Raw genomic sequence first — 20,970 nt, forward strand, 5'->3', positions numbered from 1 at the left:
CCTAGTGAAGCAAAGTGTGCGTGCGATACAGCAGAATGACAGGAAGAACTTGAAATAATTTAACATAACCACTTTATATTTTACATAGGCACAACCATATTGGCACTATTTAATCTCGTATTGCACAAATCCCCAAACTTTATAATGTCAAATTATAATTTTAATCAATAGCCTATAATAATAATAATTTTTTGCTCTCATATTTTTACAATCAGTCCAGACAGTGTATACATATTAAAGGGAGACATTTGCTACTATTTTTGGTTAGTTGACAGCAATAATATACATTGGAACCTATTTAAACGTAATATTATTTATTTTAATGTTATTATTACTTTCCCCCAAGAAGTGGTAATGCACCTTAAATGTTAAGTGCCGCCCGCTATTAAACAAGAAGAAGAAGAAGAAGAGAGCACCACACAAGCAATTGGAGATGACCCATGCATTCACTGCCGTACAGTCTGTTTGCTGGAGTGTGACTATATTAAGGCAGAGAGCGAGCACGTGGGGGTTAATGAACCTCGGTGGGGGGGATCGGGATAACCATCCAGCTGCCCTCACATCCCATGTGAGAGGCATGCAGCGGCCCTGGCCCACTTCTCCCCACGAGAGACCATTTATGGGCCCTCGCGGCGGGGAGAGGACATGCATAAAACAAGGCTCGCACCCCTGGGGTTAGTGTGTGGACGGGAAGCATGGTGCAGAAAGTTCACTGACACAGAAAGCCTCTTATAGAAGCAGAGGGCGAGCAGAGAGGAGAGGCCTGCTGGACACATGTGGGGGGGGGGGGGGGGGGTGATGGAGCCATCCCAGAGTGCCATGAAGAGGGGCCCTTAGCGTGATGACAAATGTATTTCTTTACTTCTTTTTAAGAGGAAGTGTATGATAATAACTGAACTTTTGTATTAAATGTAGGGTTCCCAAGCACTTACTTATCTCAAATAGTATTATAGTGGTATTAAATACACAATAAAACACTTTTAAATGAATAGTTTTCAGTTACATTTCCTGCGATATTCCCCTGGATTAAAGTTGACCTTGTATTGTATACGCACAGTAAAGTAATCGTCAATTGAATTGACTTATTGTCCTTTATTGTCAAAAATAAATATTTTCAATTGTGTTGTACATGCTGCAATGACAATAGAGGAATGGTATTATGTTCCATTCTATTCTATCCTATTCTATTGACTTGAGACTGATGGATATATGAAAACCTTTTCTTATACTTGAATTTGTAATGTTTTTTCTCAATGTACCTTGAATGCGACTCTCATTAAATGCATTTCTATGAACTTCAATTGTTCCTATAGTACGTGTGCATACCAGCGTTGACAACTTCACACCAGGCTTCACACCCCTCCCACAGCTCTGCTTCTTCTGGCATTTATTGTTCCCTATAACAATCATTTTCTTATGCCATTCCCCTGTTTACAATCCGTGCTCAGTACACACAGTATATGAAGCCTTCTAGAGTAGTAGCTTCAGTATAGGATCATGTAACAGCCAAGGGATCAGTCTTATAGGGGAGCTGGTTGCAACGTGACTTGTTGACAAATGCCCCCTTCTGCCTCATGGCGATATGATATATAGTTTTATATTTGTCATTAGCCACCCAGGGGATGATGGGGGCTGAATGGACTTCCTGTCAGATCTGTTGGACATTTCCTTGGGTTGGTTTGATGAGTTTTGGGATGCGATCAATAAGCTCACCGCCTGCCCTCCATCTGAAATACCTCTCTCTATTCCTACTCATCAAGGTCTGCGAATCCAGAGCAAAGCAATTCATTTCAATAGGTTTTCACTTCCTGTATGATAATGCTGCAGAGGAGGTGGGAATATACAGAGAGCTTTCTTCATTAGGCAGCCGGGGGAATCTTAATCAAAAAGCTATTTGCCCCCTGCTACTGATTTGCATCCCGGTGTTTAGATATTAGTGTGAAAATTCTGTCTGAACTTTGTGTTACAGGTGATGAGAGAAAGTGGAAATCTGTAAACATAGAAATATTTCGTCTCTGAGAGATCTGATATACATGACATTGCTCAAAAAGTATCGTCAAATGAAGCAATACTGTGAAATAAGCCTCTCGGTAGTGTCTGCATACAATAACATGGATCGATAATACATGTTCTGATTTAATAAGATTTCATATTCACTCTGCTCTACTTTGATTTGTTCAGGGGACTCATTACACATTAAAACTCCAACTGCTTGTACTATATTCACTTATAGTATCTTCCTATTCAAGCAATTCCTAAATGTCTGTGTCCCGACATTTCCCTTTGAGTATTGGACGCCATCTTTGCCAAAAACGGCTAATTGCAAGAAAGCCTATGATGCAGCCTGTTAAATGGGCGTCTCCTTCATAAAACAGCAGAATAAAGAGTTATAACCAATGACAATCAATGACTCTCAAGTTCGATACAATCCAAAATAAAATACTGGAGATACTGCTAATGCCATACAGCTAGGGGAAACCCAACTTTGGTCTTTCCTTGGACTCAAAGCTGACAGATAGTAGCGATCAGTTGGTGTGCTGCCAAGGACATTTTCTTCTGTGTTACTTTGCTTTAATGGCTGCTGCTTTTGATGTTGAATCAAACATGACTAGATGTTTGAATGTAGTCCAAGTCAATCTAAAATAAGTGTCCACGGTTGCTTTTTGCCCGGTGCAGTAACCCTCATTGGACCTCGTTCTGCAAGAGGTAGCAAAGGGAAGTGAAACTTGTTGCAGACACTTTCAATTTTGTTCGAAGGGATTGTTTCCCTGGAGAATCGTCCAAGCGCAAATCTTTGTTACAGTCTCTTTCTGACTCAGAAAAGATTCTGTTCAACATGCTGTGGCCACAACTCATAGCACCATTTTGTCTCAGAATAAAACTACCTTTAAAACATTGGAACAGGAAAAGATGATTGGACCGAGATATCTGGATTTAAAAGGCAATCCAAGCAGGGACATATTTTGATTATGGTGTGCATTGAGGCTATTTTCAGCCCTTCTGAGTAAGTCTGCTAAAATCTCCTCTGCCTTGATGTACAATAAAGTCCTTGGTCAACGGATGCAGGAAGTAAGGTGTGTTGACCTCACACCTCTGACGGTTCCATTTGACCCATTTACTCCCTTCCATTTCCAAAATACAAACCTCCCATCATGCATTATCTTGACTCATCTTCCTTACCTCAATCTAATTCAGATTGCAACCTCAGCCCAGACCTGGCTTCCCTTTATCGACTTCCTGATTGATTTTGAATCCATTTGACTGATCACTTTAATAACGTTTGGTTCTGGCCCCAAGCAGATCTTTGCCTCCCTATGAGTTGCAGCCTGGGCTTCTCATGGGGGTCTTTCTGATGTCCAGGCTTACATCTTAATATGACCTTGCTTTTGCCATCAGTGCCCCTCAGCTTGGGAACGACCTGCCTGAGGAGATAAGGCTTGCAGAACCAGTAACCTCTCTTAAATCCTTCCGATTTTATAGGCTTGCTATGTCATATTTGTATTGCTTTTATCACTTTCCTTATTGTATTGACATGTTTTTACTGTGGTTTTTATTTATGGTACTGTTTATCTTTAATCATTATTTGTCTTCTCTTTGCGCCATCTGTCTTAATGTGAAGTCGACCATCGTTTTCTTGCTGTTCAGCCCCATGGTTTGGCTCTCTGTTATATTGCCTTGTGTCCTGCTTTTGCTTGGCTTTTTCTGACAAAGCAATTTTGTAAACTCGGTTTTCAAAAGGTGCTATATAAATAAATCGATTATCTTCAGCAGCAAAGACTGTGCCAACACTGTTTTCACTGTTACAGTGTCTTTTATAGTGGGCTTTCAAACAGAGCTTCAAAATAACTCATCCTGCAATGACTTTGTGTGTATGAAACAAGGTATAATTGTTTGTATTTGTCAGTACTCCTGTATGGAAAGATTTGACCTCCGTTTTCTTTGTCTGAATTTTTTACTTGAAATATCTTCAGAACCAAGTAGTGCCAAAGCTTCTTTGGGAAAATGAAAGCATGGAAACATAAACATATGTATAATTTGTCCTCTTTAAACTTGCTAATAAAGTGTGTATTTGTTAGAACTGCATTGGTATTGCTTATCTTTATAACAAACTGTGGCTATGTGTCTTTACCAGTAGATTTAACTAAAATGTTTTTAGTTTTTCATAATAAAAGTTCAAATGTAGTCTCTAGTCCATTTAAAAAGTGGTCAGACGGGGTCTTAATAATCATTTTCTGCCAAAAATGTCATTATAAATTCAATATATCATTACACTACTGAAATATATTTAATATCCTCCTGCTCGGAAATTATACTTTATTTGAGAACAGAGATGTTTCTGTATAAAGCAGTGTGCAGTGTGACTGTCTGCTTCTCTTGAAATGTAAATCGAGCCATTGACAATGTTTGATTGATCTATCATTCAAGACAGTGGAGAGGGAGGTTAAATTAGGTATTGAACCAGCCCCGGGCTAATATCATCCATCGTTTAACCGGCCTCTGACTGGCCAGACAAGACGATATGTGACTATATCATCTGTTTGGAGATGGTCCCTCTACGGCAGAGGGCTATTGATGCAGAGCTAAGCTGCATTACACCAAAATCAGATGGACTTTAATCTATAAGCACGATATGCTTATGTTACATGATGAAGTTGTGAAACAGATGTGAGGCAGATTGAATGCTACTGAGAGGAGTGGAAAGAGTTAAGGCTCCGTGCTTCATTTAACTTTGTTAGAGATCATTCAGCTGTGATTATTAAGATGACACACTCATGCATGTTCCAGAATTTCAGTCCAAAATCAATCATAATCAGATATTATGTGTGAGTACGGCTGAGCCTCCCCTCGAGGAGAAACACATTTATTCACAGCAGTGAAACTCAAAATCAATAAACGGTCAATATGTGGCCGTGATATATTCTCATTTAGATTAAAAACATTGAAATAATCAACTCACATTATAACATCCATATTCCTGGGGTCCTAGGATATCGATGAGTCCCAAGTCTCTGAATTTGCAACTCTGAAATCTTAAACTGCTGCAATTTCTGGTATTTATAAAGAGAAAAGACAATGTTTTAACCAATTGTATTTCCAATTTATCCGTGACAATGCATGTAATTGTATAATAATTTGATATTCATTTAACTAAATCAAATAACCTTACAAAACCTAACGTATCTATTCATATATAGTGTAATTATGCATCATAGCTTCTGCCACAGGTGGTTAATTCTCCAATGTGAATGAAACAGGTTATTATTGTAAAGATATGTCAGCCGAAAGATGAGTAGCTCTCCTGAGACGTGGCAGCAGAAAAAGTGTATTAGCCGCACAAACTAAACAGGTTTGAGTTTATTTGTGCAGCGATAAACACAGCATCTGAGTGACAATAAAGAAAATACAGTTGATAAAATGTGATGGTGGAAAGACAAGATAGAGAGAAAATGCAATCGATCATTCGAGCAAGTGGAATTAAAAAAGCAGGAGTTGGCCCACAGAAACATCTTTGGATGAGAATAAGAAAATCAGGATGACAGGCATCGGCTACAGAATCCAAATGACCACACACAATGTGGAGGGTAATAAGATTCTCATCAAATCAACAGCGGAGTAAAAAGAAAGTGGATTAAATCAGCTCAGTCAGGACGGTACTGACGGTTGTGTGTGTGTTTCTGTGTTTGAATTGTTACTTTTGACTATAACAGAGTCCAACAAAACCTAGCCCCCTAAACATACCTCTGAATAGATATACTAGATTCTTACTTTTAACACTCATCTATGTGTTTCCAATATGGGACCTGCCTATAGTATATGCACTTCTATATATATATATATTGCCAGTTGGTAGCATTCCATGTATTTACAGTTAAATTGAATAGTATATTTATAGTGTTCACTTTTTAGTATTAATCAAATAAAATCCCAATTCCAAACAGACAATCAGGTCAAAGTCTTTATTTATATTATTTTAAACACTTTGCAAGGTTGTAATGCATACATTTTTTAAGGCTGGCACCGTGTTTGGTAAAATGCCATATCAGACTTTAGAATGCAATGGAGGCATGCTTATGTATGTGAGACCCTGAAGCGTTCTCACTGCTCTTACTGCTCTGATTTAGTGTCATTACAACGACCTGCTTGTGTCATCTGTAAAGCACTTATGGTTGCTATGGGTATGTAACGTGTTACATTAAATAACCTTGCCTTGCATTTCTCCTGTTGAAACTAAACGGTTTGGATCGCCGCTAGTGGCTATACTTAGAGCTTTGAATCTTTATTTGGTAAAGTCCTTTCCTTTGACCTGTTTTACCTTTGTGTCTCCATTGGGTCGACCAATTTGCCCAAGGAGACCCTACAGGTTCCAAGTTATTAAGGACACACAAAGGTCTCCAACACGATAAGGACATGGTTCCTGGAGAGGAGGAGATTTCTAAGTGTGGGGGATGAAGATGAATGGATGGAAGGAAGGACTGTGAAAATAGTTAGAAAGCAACTTTTTAGCAACATATCGTTGTATGGTGCAGTATAAGCATTTCTCTTCAATCCTTCTGAACCAGGGAACAGACCAACACTAAAGGATGTCAACGTTTTGGCCATATAGTGCAAACTCCTTTTATTGGTCATTGTTTTAGAAATGTTGCCACCTTCCTGTGCATCATATCAGTATTTTCAGCTTTTCCCCCCTTAGGAGTTTACACCTCAGGTATTGTACACTGACTGACAGCCGATCTCGAAGCTTTGCCGCCTTGGAGCACGGCATAATGGAAAAAATAAAAACATTGATCTCAAGGACTAGCACTTTAATGTTGTACATGTGTGATGTGGGCTAAAGCGCTCCGATCATCACTGAAGCATCTCGAGGTAATAAAAAGCTCCTGCCTCATCAGTATTTCATCCATAACCAAGTCTGCGAGATGTATCACGTCTTCTTCCTCACAGCACTGTTCTCACTAGTCACTACTGGAAAGATGCGTGTGTGCAACATTAATAACCTTTTCTGACAGAACAATAACAGGGAACATTCAAACGATGAAGATTTACATTAAAATATTGCCTTTATGAATGTATATCTGCATTTCACAGCCACACTGGAGACACAGTAGGCATGTTTTGCCGCGGGGCGTGCAGGAAGGTATTAAACGTTGCACCGAATTTTCAAACAAGACTATTTTTAAACTCTCCTGCCAATTTGCAGTCTCTCTGGGTGATTACCACCAGAATAACTATGCTAATTGTTTAATAAGCGCACTTTGCTCTTCATCAAAGGAGAGATTTTTGCATATTATTTCCCCGCAAGTTCAAAGCTGTCGTTATGCTGAACAAATGGCCCTGACTGTGGAGGCTGCTTTTAAATGCACCAAAGAGAGCCGGGTTAGAAGACGGCCATGTAATTGCGTATTTAAAGCAAGGTTATCAAAGAGTAAAGCATAGCACTTTTGTCGTAATATTGCTATGAAAAAGCTATAGGCTCCTTGCCCCGAGCCTTACAGATCTTAATTGGGCACCAGTGTCAAGTACTTAGGCGCTATCTAATGTGATTTAATTTATTCACTTTCTTCTAGACACAAAAACCCCTGGCTACACAATGAGAGAATCACTTCTTGTGTGTGTGTCTTTGAATAAGTCCTCCAATTGTCCCCGGCTGATTTCTTAATTCAGAGGGAAAATTCAAGCCTAGGTTGATTGAGTTGGGTCTCTAATCTCTTTCTGCTTTCAGTGTGTGGGGCGCGCGGTTGCTCCTTGAAGTTCAATGAATAGCAGTCTTTCCGTACTGCTGCCTACCTGCCATGTGGCATCCTCCGGGGGGCCGCGAGGCAGGAGGATTTTTGGCGTGACAGACACGGAGCGGCCTCGGCTAAGGAAGCAGAAACCCTCAGAGGTCTGAGTTGACTGGCAGTTAGTCGACAAGGTCGTGATAGCAAAACTGGCTGCATGGCTCAGAGCCACTGCATTAATCCTCTCACTCCGCCTGCCTGCACCCACTTTTGACATTTCCGCCACCCGATTACATCACATCTGGCCCTGAAATGTGAATGGAAGCACGAATGTTGCTGCATTTGCCCACAGGGGCAACATGAAGATATAAAATCCTGAAAATACCTAACCCTTAACAAAATGGATAACAAGCCAAAATCCCAACCCCTAGTCTTGACAACAACATTTGAAACCTTGAACCTGACCCTAACACTTCACCCTCCTAAACCCTGACCCCAACATTTAAAATCCCTGACCATTAGCCAAACACTTCACCTTCTGAACCCTAACCTAACCCTAACCCTTGACCCCAACATTTTGAATCCTTAACTCTAACACTTAACAAACTGAACCCTGACCACGGTTCAATCCGACATTTAACCCTAACCAGTCCTCCAGAGACCTCTCACTTTATTGATTGGTTATTGGTACCTTTTTGTATGAGTTTATAATCTAGTGCAACCACAAATACATACATTAAGATTGAACATATTATATACAATAAACTCAACCCCAACATTTCAAACCCCTGACACTTCACATACTGAACCCTAAACACCTCTACCCTGACCCTAAAGATGTAATTGATTGGTTTATGGTATCTTTTGTGAGTTTGTTCCCTAGCTAGATTAACAACATGTCTCTTGGGACTTCATATATTTGTAATGTGTTTAAAGATATACAATTATTTGGATAAATAACTATTCATTCACAAAATCATGTCTGCAATCCATAAATCTGAACCCTTCCCAACATGAATAAAAGCGTCAGCACATCTCTAACCCTAACCCTGACCCTAACCACAGTCCAATGCAACATCTAACCCCAAACCCCGTCCTCCAGAGACCTCTTACTCCTGTTCAGCTTTAATTGATTGGGTTTTGGTATGTTAACAACCTAGCAGAATTAAAAATACATCTGTTGGGACCTCAGATATTTGCGATACAACAAAGGCTATTGGTATGAGGTCTCAAGACACAAAGATATTCGTCCTTTGCTGAAATGCATCGTCCCTCATAAGCAATGAATCATCCACCCACTGTGTTGTGTCAGATTTTGCAAAGAAATAAAGTAGACGTTTCATGAATAGAATCTCTCTCTCCCTCCATTCCTCTCATCCTCCCGATCCTCTCTTCTCATTTTCCTCAGTGTTTAATGTTTAATTTAAACCTCCAGTGCAGAGCAGAATCAACAACACTGTTGCACACCTGCAGCATGCAAAGCTCCACAGCGCCCCCACATGGCAGTGAAGGGAGGCCCCCTCTCCCATGGCCAGATATAGAGAAAGAGCTCCCTGCTAAGGAGGCGTGAGGCACAGCAGGCGTACTCCAGCCAGAGCCAGAGGGGCTTTGCTATGTTTGGTCTGGAAGCCATTCTGTAAGTTGTTTTTAAGTACTCTCCAAAAACCGCCATTCTCCGGTGATAGACAGCTGGCATGTGTACGGGTGGAAGGGAATAAAAGGGAGGGGGAGGGAAGTGTCACAGGTATGATAAAAGTAGGGTAGACATGTGGAGATTATCCGACTGAACAAAACGTGATCCGTCTCTTAAATGTGTATCGACCACAGACCTTATATCGAGCTATTTTCCCAAATCCGATGTAGAAATTGCATTGCTTTTTTGTCGAGGGAACCGGAAGAAGCTTACTTCCGGGTTTTAGGACGCGTCACTTATCTGGATTTAAAAGGCATAGGTAAGCTTTCTATACAGTATATATATATATATATAGGCATCACGGCTGGAGGGCAGAGTACATAAGACCCAAATGCAGAAGTATAATTACAACTAGCCCATTCCTGTTTGTGTATGTATGTTGTCCAGAAGTGTTATCTCAAAAACCTAGTAGAAAATAGCCTCTTTTTGCAAAAAACCTCTAAAACATTATATAGGAGGTAGGGGCTTCAGGCCTTTGAGTCTCTTATTGGACTCTGGTAAGTCGATAGTGCTGTCAGGGCTTTAGACTAGATTGTTCCACTAGGATCACTGATGCTCCTTATGTGAAAAGGTTAGGGGCCTCAGTCCACATGTAGGCTACGGATCATAACAATAGGTTGTTTTAGTCACGGTGAAACTGCCTCTGTACTGAGCATTACGCAGCTAAAGAGACAGATATGTTCATTAGCCGACTCCAGGTGAATGCTAATGTTGCTCTGAATTCGGTGCATGGATTTACCATATTTCATTTACAAGATGTAGACGGTACGGGTTATTTGCTGCAAGTGTGTAAAAATTGTATTCTTAAAGTCAGTGAGATACTTACAACATAATCTAATCTTTGATTAATGCATGACATCAAAACATCATCAGTTGCTTGGATTATTTATTGCTATACTACAACTCATGCTTGGTGGCGACAGAATAGTCTTAGAGTGGTGTTTTTAATGTGCTGGGATCCAAAAGACAATGAGGATAGCTGCACTCTCATATCAGGAGTGTGGGGACACAAGCCTCAAGATATTAGTATAAACCAAATCTCTGTTCAAAAGGATCAGATTAATTAAAAATGTAAGTGGAACAAACAAGCTAGTAGAACAGGTATGTGCTCAGTCACATCATTATCCTTTTTTAACTGAGTCGGAAATGTCAAATTAATTTCAATGTAGTAATTGTCCAAAGTGAAAACATAAATACTGCACCACGGTTGGAATAATGCAGACTGCATGTTTTCTGTGACAGATTTCACAACGCGAGCAAGTTCCAAGCGGCTGCTAATTGATTTTCATTTAATTACAGTGTACTGCTGGCCTTTATCTCAGTGGGACTAACATGGTTATAATAATACATTTTCACTATAACAACACATAGTATTGGCCCAGGTTCATGAGAAGTGTTTGCATTAGCTGTACGCATGATGTTCACAGTTTATCACCAGAGGCTGGAACTCATTTACACTGGGCAATAAAAGCCTTAACATAGAGCAGGAGCCCTGGAATCCATTAGGTACAGTTAAACCGATGGGGTGAACAATGAACAAACTGGAGAATTAATGGGAGGTTAAGAAGCACATTTTGTATGGACTTCAAACACTAATACTTCAAAAGAAAGCACAGGATTTTAACTTAAGATCCCTCCACGGGGCGCTTCTGCTTGTGCTTCTTTTTAGGTCTCTTTACTTATAGGCTCGTAGGCAGAAAGAAGAACATTTTTGCATCGTCAGCAGGGCTTGTCCACAGGTGGTTGAGATATTGAGCCGACAAAGTGTCTAAAAGCTCAAAGTAGAAAACTTCTTGACTCTGTGGCCTTTTATAGCCTGAGGTATATTCAACTTCACTTGACTTTGGTTCCTTTTGAGTTCAGGAACTATTCTTGGTTTCCAATGTTTTAAAGACGTGCGTTACTGCATATTTGTACGTTTGTAACTCAAGCCGACTCAACAGAATTGTGACCTGAGAAACTCCTCTCCGACACCTCTCCAGATGTCAGGCAGAAGCAGAGGGCTGATTTTAGAAAACCCTTAAAGTCAAGAAACACATTTTTGACACTTTGTGATCCCCCCACGGTGTAGCTGGGGGCATCAGACGGCAGATTCAGGTCAGGCAGCCTCACACAGAATCTGATACTACCGTAGCACCTCACACACACACAGACACACACACACACACACACACACACAGACACACACACACACACACACACACACACACACACACACACACACAGACACACACACACACACACACACACACACACACACACACACACACACACACACACACACATATTCACAAACACACAGGTTTCTATATTTCCTGATACTCATAGTGATGCACTGTCAGGTTCTCATAGTGCCATTTTAGCTTGAACAACTAGTCCTTTCCTCATGGGTGGCTATTCCATAGAGCCATTCAATTAAGTTATCATAGTTTTTAAGAGATAGTGCCTTTATATGGTTTAAATACAACAAATCATCAGAAAATGACACAATAAAAAATATGAACTATTTGTTATATGACTTAAATTGTCACTATTGCATTTGTACCCAACTAGTGGGCTCAAGTTGAATTATTTAAACGCCTATCGTATCCAGGTTGCATTGAGAGGCAACGGGGCATTTTCAGGATAAAGGCTCAGAATTAAACATGATCTTGAACGTTCCACGGAGTCATTCAGAGTGCTCGCGATGCCTTTGACCTTTGTCCTTCAGTCTCATTTTATCTTTGCAAACCGCGGGCCTTCACAATATGTCTTTCACGCCACCCTGAGCTCTCCAACCCTTATCAGTTAGAGCGCAGAATAATGGTGCAAAAAGGCTTTCTGTTTGAGATTGATAAAGGAAAGGAGACGGTTTTTCCCATCAAACACTCACGGCTTATCTAAGACGCTCGTCTCGAGAGGTGGTCGGATAGCGGGGACGGTCTGAAGAGCACGTCCGGCCCCGGAGCTGTTTGACTGTTGAGGAGAAGGGAGATGCTTTCAGTTTGCCACGGACCCTGCTGGAGGACCTTGCTCTTTCATTAAACATCGGGGGTGAGGCCTCAGACGCTGGCTCTGTAGCAGCGACAGATGGCCAGACAATCACTGGATTTCTGAAACAAGGAGCCACAGAGTGCTGCTCGTCAGGAGCTCAAATTGCCATTAAAATAACATAGAAATACCTTATTGTGTGGAACAAGGGAGCTGGGGCTAAAACACAGCAGGGTAGCTATACTGAGGACACGTCTCTGAACAGAAATAGATGCTGAACACAGATAACTGCCAGGTAATCACAGTGCTCTGAAAATCTCACCTATTAGCAATTTCAAAAACACTTTAGAGATAAAACCGAGAAGCAGTAAGAACTGACAGGAAAAGCATGTTAAAGAAATGGGTTTGAGTGCTTGTTTGAAGGATGATGGGGAGCTATATATAAAGTAATTAAGCAGTAAGATGCTGCTCTTGAGTTGATGCTTGACAAACTTATAACATATTTAAGTACAGAGTCTAGACATTTCCTTCAGACTGAGAACTTTATCAGGATCTGAAGTCTCCTCCTTCACACTCAGCTCAGTGAGACTAGAATGTCCTCTATCAGACAATCCACCAATCAAAGCTTCTCTTTATTTACATATAGTCCTAGTTATCTCAAAAGATTTGATAAGACGAAAAGAATACGTCATGTACAAACTGGCCTTATCTCATACAATGTGTTTCCCTCATAGGATATGTGATACTAATATATATTAATGTTGAACAGTGAGACAAAACATTCAGGACTGTACAAAGGTGCATAATATGAAACTTTAATGAAGCAGTTATTAATACATCAGTGCATAAATCCTCCTGAAGGATGTGTGGGTGGAGATGTTCTGGTACCTTTCCTTCTGGCTCAAGTTGAGTGGAAGAATAATTATCACCCGGTGCAACCTCAATAGAGACACAGTGTATGCTGCTGCGTAAAAATACGTTTTGCATACTAATAATCTGCTCAAAGTGAGATGACTCATCATGCCATGTACACAATTGTGTTAGCATCCTTTATTTGCTCATAAGCAGTAAACACATAGTACACCGAGGGCTAGTGGGAATGTAGGATATTTGGCAGGTGTGTCAGAAGAGTTAGTCATCCTAAATGTTTGAAAAATGTCATGGCAGACTGATAATGTTGCTGTTAATTGATATTGCCAGCTATAATTCTATGGACCACATGATCACACGGCTTTTCCGCTAAGCTAAAGGCGGCTAATGTTCCGGTAGCTTGTTAGCAGCCGCCAATATCAAGACAGGTCAAGCGTCAGACTTTCACCAGCTGTGTTTTTACTGACGTATTTTGTGTTGTATGTCGTGGAAATCTCCTCAGCTTGTAGCCTAGTTAACGGACCATAAACACTTTCCAGATTCCATTGATTCTCTGGACAAGGGAAGAGGAAAGTGCAACAAAAAAAAGGGTTTAAGACTTATTCTTATACCAGGGAAGAGTATTAAGTAATGTTGTTTCCATATTGCTAACTGTTAAGAATACAGATAATCTCATCAATCTGATGATGCACATTACTTCTGGAACCAATGAAACAATGTTACTTTCCAAGTTTTACAGCATTTATTCATGTGCTTTCTTCTTTTCTGCTTGAAAAAGGGTGAAAGCTGTAAGGAAATTGTTGTTTCTGGGCAAACTGAGGCCGATGCATGAGTATATTTGCTTGCTGGCCTCAGGCTCTGTCAGTCTGAATCCTTCAGCTGTCGGACTGCTGCCGCGATGTCTCCATCCTGCTGTGTTTGCTGCTGGAGATCAGGCAAGAAAAGATCAAAATGTTTACTTGGAGATCAAGCTCGGTGTCCAATTCGAGTAAACTCAGCTAGTGTCAGGCCTGTGTACCTTTGGGTGGCACTGAAGCACTGAAATCCTGTCTCATCTCATTAGCAGTTAAAATACTCCTGATGGAACGTTATGCTGCCCTAACATATGTATATTTGTCAATGTAAATTAGGTTAATTGTATAAACAAGCAGAGAGCAGTTCACCACCCACACAAACAAACAGCAGTTTTCCTGACACTTCCACTTGCTAAAGCTTCAGACTTTAGTACTGGAGCAATGTTATACAAGGGTATATAATCAACATCGTATCTCATTAAGTCTACCCTGTCCTTAACCTCACTAAATACCTTTAGAGTCTATGTACAACTGCCTCATTGCTTTACATCCAGTCATTCTTTGCACAGTTATGGCAGTCTAATGGGAGCTCAAAGAAAACTCTGTTTGTAATCTACATTTGAAGCTAAGGACGCCTTCTAACACTGAATTAGTGTCTCTTAAAGGACAAACTGTACCTTTTAGAAGTGCATGAGTGTTTAAGGTTGTCTAAAGTTGTGTTTCCACCTGCCGTTCTCGATTCAGTAGCAGGTGCTTTTCTTTATTTTTCGTATGCCATTGCAGATATTAACCCCTCCGTATGCCCTCTCTGCAGACCACCGACCAATCAGGTACAACTTGTCCTTATCAAAAATGACAACTAGAGCCATGCATGGAAAACACAGCAGAGTAACCCCTTTTCTACATTCACCCAAAATCCAATGGAAAAGTCCCTTTGGTTTTAGTCCCGGTAGCCATTTCTTTAGTACTTTCCGGGTCGGCCTACAAAAATACCTCATCACTGAGCTGAACACACACCCACACACACATTCCCAGTCTAATTCTACCGTCGGCATACTCATTCTAACGCTCCTCAGGCTTTCTGTTTATCCCGCAGCCCCGTGCAGTACAGCATGTGTTGCTGCTCGTACACATTTAAATGATACCCTGTCTTACACTCTGCATACACGAGTAGGTCTCAGTGCGGAATAATTAAACACTCCACTGCTTGATTATGAATTGCTAGTTGCGTGCCCCCCCCCCCCCCCCCCCCTCAGAAAAGCCATGCAAGGATGACAAATGAGTCAGTAATTATCTAATGAAAGCATTCAAGTATTCATAAAGTAACTCACCATTAGTTTTTAATGATGATCCAAATAAAATCATTATTAAATAAAGATACAGTAATCACTAAAAGCTGTTATTAATGTAATTCACTTTAACCTCCCAGCGTCACACTGAGACACGGCAGAAAGCTGCTACAGTTTAATACCTCCTGCTACACACACCAAATCCTTTTCATCGTAATATATCATTTAAGATGTCCCCCATTAATGAATAAAGCAGAAACATTGAATAACTGTTGGAGGAATATCACCTAATTTAAACAGATTCTTATCTTTTTAATAAAGTTCATTGAATGTTCTTTATCATAAATGTACTGCTTTTGTGATTTAAATGTAGATATTCTTTAAATAATATGCCAACGATTATCTCAAATTCATAAGACACATTCATTTGCAATATGATTTACACATTTCTGAATTTAGGATCTTAAAAGTAGTAACGGTATAAATATATTGGTACCACTTTACAATAAGACTACCCTTAAAAAGGGTTTGAGAATAGTTTGTAATTCATTTATTAATTAGGTTGTGAACACTTTATAAATCCTTAATAAGCTTTTATAAGACATGAGATAAACGTGAGGGCAACTGTGACCGGTTGCTTGCCAAATAGTGAGCCCACATTTATCTGTACTGCTAAGCCGTATTAGAAACGGTAGTAGCTCATTCATAAATGGGAATGTGTTTTACACTTTACAATAAGGCTCCATTTTGGCAACTATAAATGTTAGTAACTCTTAAATAAATGGTCATAAAGAGATGCCAAGAAACATCAAGATGAAAGGGTGGGAATCAACTCAGTGAACAACAGATACCAAGGATGCTGGCTGATGAAGAAGACGAAGAAGTAAGCTAGTGCCAATAGAAGGCTTAGTCATCTTGCCAAATAGTGAGCCTGTGTTGACGTAAGAAAACTACGTTAGAACTGGTTTATAAATGGTTCTTAATGATTAATAAAGTGTTTACAACCTAATTAATAACCTATTTATAAGCCCTTTATGAATCCTTTATAAGGGTAGTCTTATTGTAAAGTGGTACCCATATATTTCTGATTTCTGAGACTCAAAAGTAACTAACACCAAAAATGAACTTGCATTCATTTAAAAATATTGTTAGAGCTAATGCATTCTGTGTTGAATTGCTGGCTTTCCAACTTCTTTAAGTGTCTGAGATACAGACAATGTACATAACATGTGTAGCTTTATATGCAAATATCCACTTTAAGCAATGTTTTCGAATTGACTTCGCCAGTTAATTCCCATAATCCCTCCATAACTTCAAGATGAAACATTGCCAGTGTTCCTTCAAAACAAAAAAGGCAATTTTAAAGAGCTTGTGACATTTCTGTAATTTCAGATTTACACAGCTCTACGTTTCATTCTTACCCTAATCCCCCTATACAGTATACTCCTACTCCAGTGAAAGCTTAAATGATGCAGGAGTAAAACTTTATTTTAAATTCCCTCTTATATCCCCTTCCTCCTCGAGTACAGAGAGAGGTCATGGAAGGACAGCGAGAATACATTTTAAAGAAGCAGACAGGAATCATTACCGCTGGGCAGATATGGAGGAGGCAGACCATCCTAATATCAAGCAGCTTAAGCCCCCCTCAACACTGTGTTCACTCCTCAGTGCCCCCCCATCAGCCTCCTGATAACACTGCAGCGGCCAGGAGGCAACATTAAGAGAAGGAGGATGTGTGTGCAGGGCGGGGTCAGGCGGGGTGGGGCGGGGGGGGGGCACAGCTTGCAAAGGCAAATTACATAGCTGGATGACCATATCACAGAACCCGAGCAGATGGAAGCAGTTAAGGACAGATAATGGTGATGGCAGCTAACTTCAACACCCACAGAGAGGATTACATGACTAATGTTAGGGAAACACTTTGTGCTAAAGAACACATTGTGACTTCAATGGCTAAACGTTTCCATGTACTGTTGCTTCGGGGATATCATGGAAGGAGTTCAGTCCCAGGACAGCTGTGGCAGAAGCTACAGACTGACATTAAATTAAAATTCATTTAACGCTGTTCATAATAGAGTTGTGTTTTTTGAGGAAGCTATAGCAAAGGGCTCCCTTGACGACAAACAAAGGGAATTCCTGCATTGGATTTTGGAATCTTTCAGAAAATACAATCGGTGGCCAACAAATGTTTATGTCACAAACACATTTTGTAAAGCTAATAAACAAGCATGACGGTCACATGACTCCACATCTCAATCCCATTGTGTGTGAAGTGCCGGTGTTTATTCCATGTATCTTTCATGTCGAAACTCTGCAGCCTTATGGATAATCTCATTTCTGTCTGCTTTGTCTTCAGTCAGTGTTTCAGGATTGAAATGCATAAGAGGAAAATATTTGTTGGAACTTGCACCAAGCAAAGGAGATCATTTCCCAGAGGATCTGATGAATAAAACATTTCTGAGTTTGAGATTAACAAAGTGTCTGTCTTCCCTCTGATCACCCAAGTCATTTTTAATAAACGTGATAGCAGATCATTAGCTGATATCACTGCACACATTCTTTGTGAACATAATTACTTAAAGTCTCACTCATCAAGATAATTCTTCAGGTGAATCACTCCACCAAGCCTTATCCCCCCCACTGGAATCCTCTTTAAAGCCCCTCTCATTTTCTCTGTGTTTGACGGACAGCTTCGGAGCAGCGCTGATATCATAGTGGAGAGCCAAATAGTTTCTCAGCTTGAGGACACAAGTGCAAATGTTGGCCACCTCTGTTTGAATCAAAAGCATCTTTATTCCATTCATGCTGCAGACAGTCTGAAAGAAAAAACAGGTTGCTGCATGAATACTAATAGCAGCCGCTCTGCTATGCATCGCTAATGTGGTCAGAAAACGTTCACACTATAAAATCACTGAATGTGCAAAAATCTTGAGTTATGTTTGATTAAAATTAATGTGCTTTTTAAATAGCTCTGTTTTGCAGACGTGCTGATTTATTTAGACTTGTTGGGGATGAATGGCATACTGAAGGAGAGTTATGTCAGTGTAAAATATTCATTTGTGCGACAGACAGAACAAGCAGAGCTGCTACACCTCGAGACATATTTCAATAAATGAATCCTGAGCAGTCACAGGCCTGTGGAGTATTTTAAGTTCATGGCAGTGGCACACGTCTTGAGTTTCCTCTTCTAACCCTGTGACACCTTGAACCCTGTGTCCAATAATAGCCTGCACCCATAGGATATTTAAAGGAGGCTTATAATCCTTTGGGTATTTGAAATCAGGATAAAAAAAGCTTTGTTTGAGGTGGCACTAATCAAAATCTCTATTTTATTATTGAGTATAAGCTTACTAGGAAAGGTGTTCCTAAACTGTTGGCAGATTAAATCATCATCAATCAAAAATAAGATGCCAAGATTTTGACTCAATGTTGGCAAAGGTCAAAGGGTCAACTACAGTAGGTATGCATATTAACCCAAATGTCATGACAATTTCATGTTTGGCTGCTACTTTTTATGATGTGTTTTATCAAGCTGATATGCTGGGTGGACACATGGACATGGACTACATTTGCATTTTTATTTATCAATTTAAACTGACAAGAATATGTGTGAATCCAATTGTTTGACTATTTACTTTGCTTTAATCTAATCATATTCAAGTAAAATGCTTTTTGTGAATTAGACGATTTAAAAGACATTATTCATACCCATGTAATTAGCTGTAGCTTTCGTTGATTTTTAGCTTAATTTTGGACCTCGTTATGGTTAATCATAGCTTTTTTTTAATGACCACACCCTTCATCGCACATGATTGGTTAAAGTCCCTGTACAGCTTCGTTCTTATTGGTCGAATTTTGTCAACATGCAGCCACTCTGTTCCAGCTGTGTCAAGTTACATAGTCAAGTTGACAATACAGGAAGTCAGACAGTTTAGCACAAAATACATGTGCAACTTTAAGAAATTACTAATTCAGTTCATTTTTTAGGGAAACATTTTTGTTTTATTTTTGTCTAGAACACATTTTTCTCTAAAAGGAAACAATAAATGTCTCTTTGGACCTTAGCCTGACTTAATAAACGTTACCATGCTGATAAATATCCATTCTTTTGAAAGTCCGGACCGGAAGTTATGTAGCCACCATCTCTTCCTGGTTGATGTGGACACCGGAGAGCTGCTGGGTGAGGTCTGTTGTTGTGGCAGAGTAAATAATGGAGAAAAATAGGAAAGTTGAGGCGGAAAAGCCACGGGACTTATCGAGTTAGTTCGGTTTTCAAAACATGTGTTATCCCGGACTTTAAGACGTTTCTCCCGGAGCTTCCCTCTCATTCCTCCAGTGAGTGTAGCGGTGTTTAGCCCTCTGTTGGCGGTTAGCTGCTAACGCTACATGCCAGTGCACTGCACCTGCCACTAGCTTCTTTGTCTCACTTATGTCGGTTTATGCAGTTTCTATTGTCTCTTTGTTACTTAAACTTCTAAACAAACAAGTTGGCTATTAATTCTGCTCACGTCTTCAATGTGGAAGTCGTCTCTATCCGACAACAAGCAGCACCGCCACAGCTAACGACCAACAAAGAAGATGAGGAGACATGAACTCTGAGTGTGTCCCACTGCAAACTTCTCAACCCAAATAGTCAACTCGTCTTGAAAGAAAGAAGAAATGGCGTCCTCCAAAGCAAAGGTGGGAGTCAACAGTGAGACAAACCTACTGAAGGAAAGTAAGAGCAGCAGTTCGGCTGGAGAACCCTCCCTAAATAACAGGACATACAGCCTGGATGACCTGGAGACCCTGGCCACAGTGGGTGAGTGACCGCAATGCACTTAGTAACAAATCAATGTATGAGATAATACAGTAGTGTGGGTATTAGACCTCCATACTGTAGTAATTAGTATTACAATGGTCCAGTAGATCTGCAACTAATGATAGTGTTTAATATTTGATGACTGAGTTTATTTGGTTTATGGAAGCATAATCCCACAAATAAAATGGAAGTGTTGATTATAAACAAAAACATATTCAATTTATATGAACAGTGTTAAACATTACAAAAACTGATAATATGTCAAATTGAGAGGCTTTAAATTTAGCTTTAAAATATATAATAAATCAACCAATGTTTTCGTTTTAATTTCCTAGTCATTTGGCAATTATTTCTTCTAAATAAACAATACAAAAAATATACTGTGCGATGCTTATAGAACAGTTCAAATGTGTCCTTTTCATCACGCTTCATGGTTAGTTTTCTGTATTTAATTGAGGCATAGTTCTAGTAGGATTGTTGTGTTAACAAGTGAAATGTTGTCACTGTCTAAGATGCTCCATCAAATCATATAACAGTGATAACCATTTTTCTGTCATGTGATTGGAATCAGATGTGTATCAAGGTTTTCAATAACTAGATAGCCTACAATAACCAGTGACATTTAACAAGACATCCAACATACCAATCAGCTGGAAGCTTAGTCCACAAGTCCAGCATCTCTAACTGGGTCATACTGATGTACTGATACAGGTCTTTTGTTGATATTGAGATAAATGTGGCAGCTCTCTTTTTGATATAGTGCTTTCATGATATCATCTGAACTGACATCAGTTGTTTATCAATGTCACCCAGTCACAGCTGACCTACTTTTACC

The 20,970-nt window shown here is 39.9% G+C and overlaps 1 protein-coding gene across 1 annotated transcript in view; it reads left to right on the top strand.

Annotated features, from left to right (window-relative positions):
• The first annotated feature begins 19,460 nt into the window (after window positions 1-19,460).
• prkx (protein kinase X-linked) overlaps window positions 19,461-20,970 on the top strand; it is a 17,128-nt gene continuing 15,618 nt past the window's right edge. The window contains exon 1 of the mRNA XM_079668854.1: window positions 19,461-20,135. Within this exon, the coding sequence (XP_079524980.1) occupies window positions 19,994-20,135 (142 nt within the window). The 5' untranslated portion in view covers window positions 19,461-19,993. The remainder of the gene's footprint in view (window positions 20,136-20,970) is intronic.

Source organism: Notothenia rossii (assembly GCF_949606895.1).
Source record: "Notothenia rossii genome assembly, chromosome: 3".
In the NCBI taxonomy this organism is placed as follows: Eukaryota; Metazoa; Chordata; class Actinopteri; order Perciformes; family Nototheniidae; genus Notothenia; species Notothenia rossii.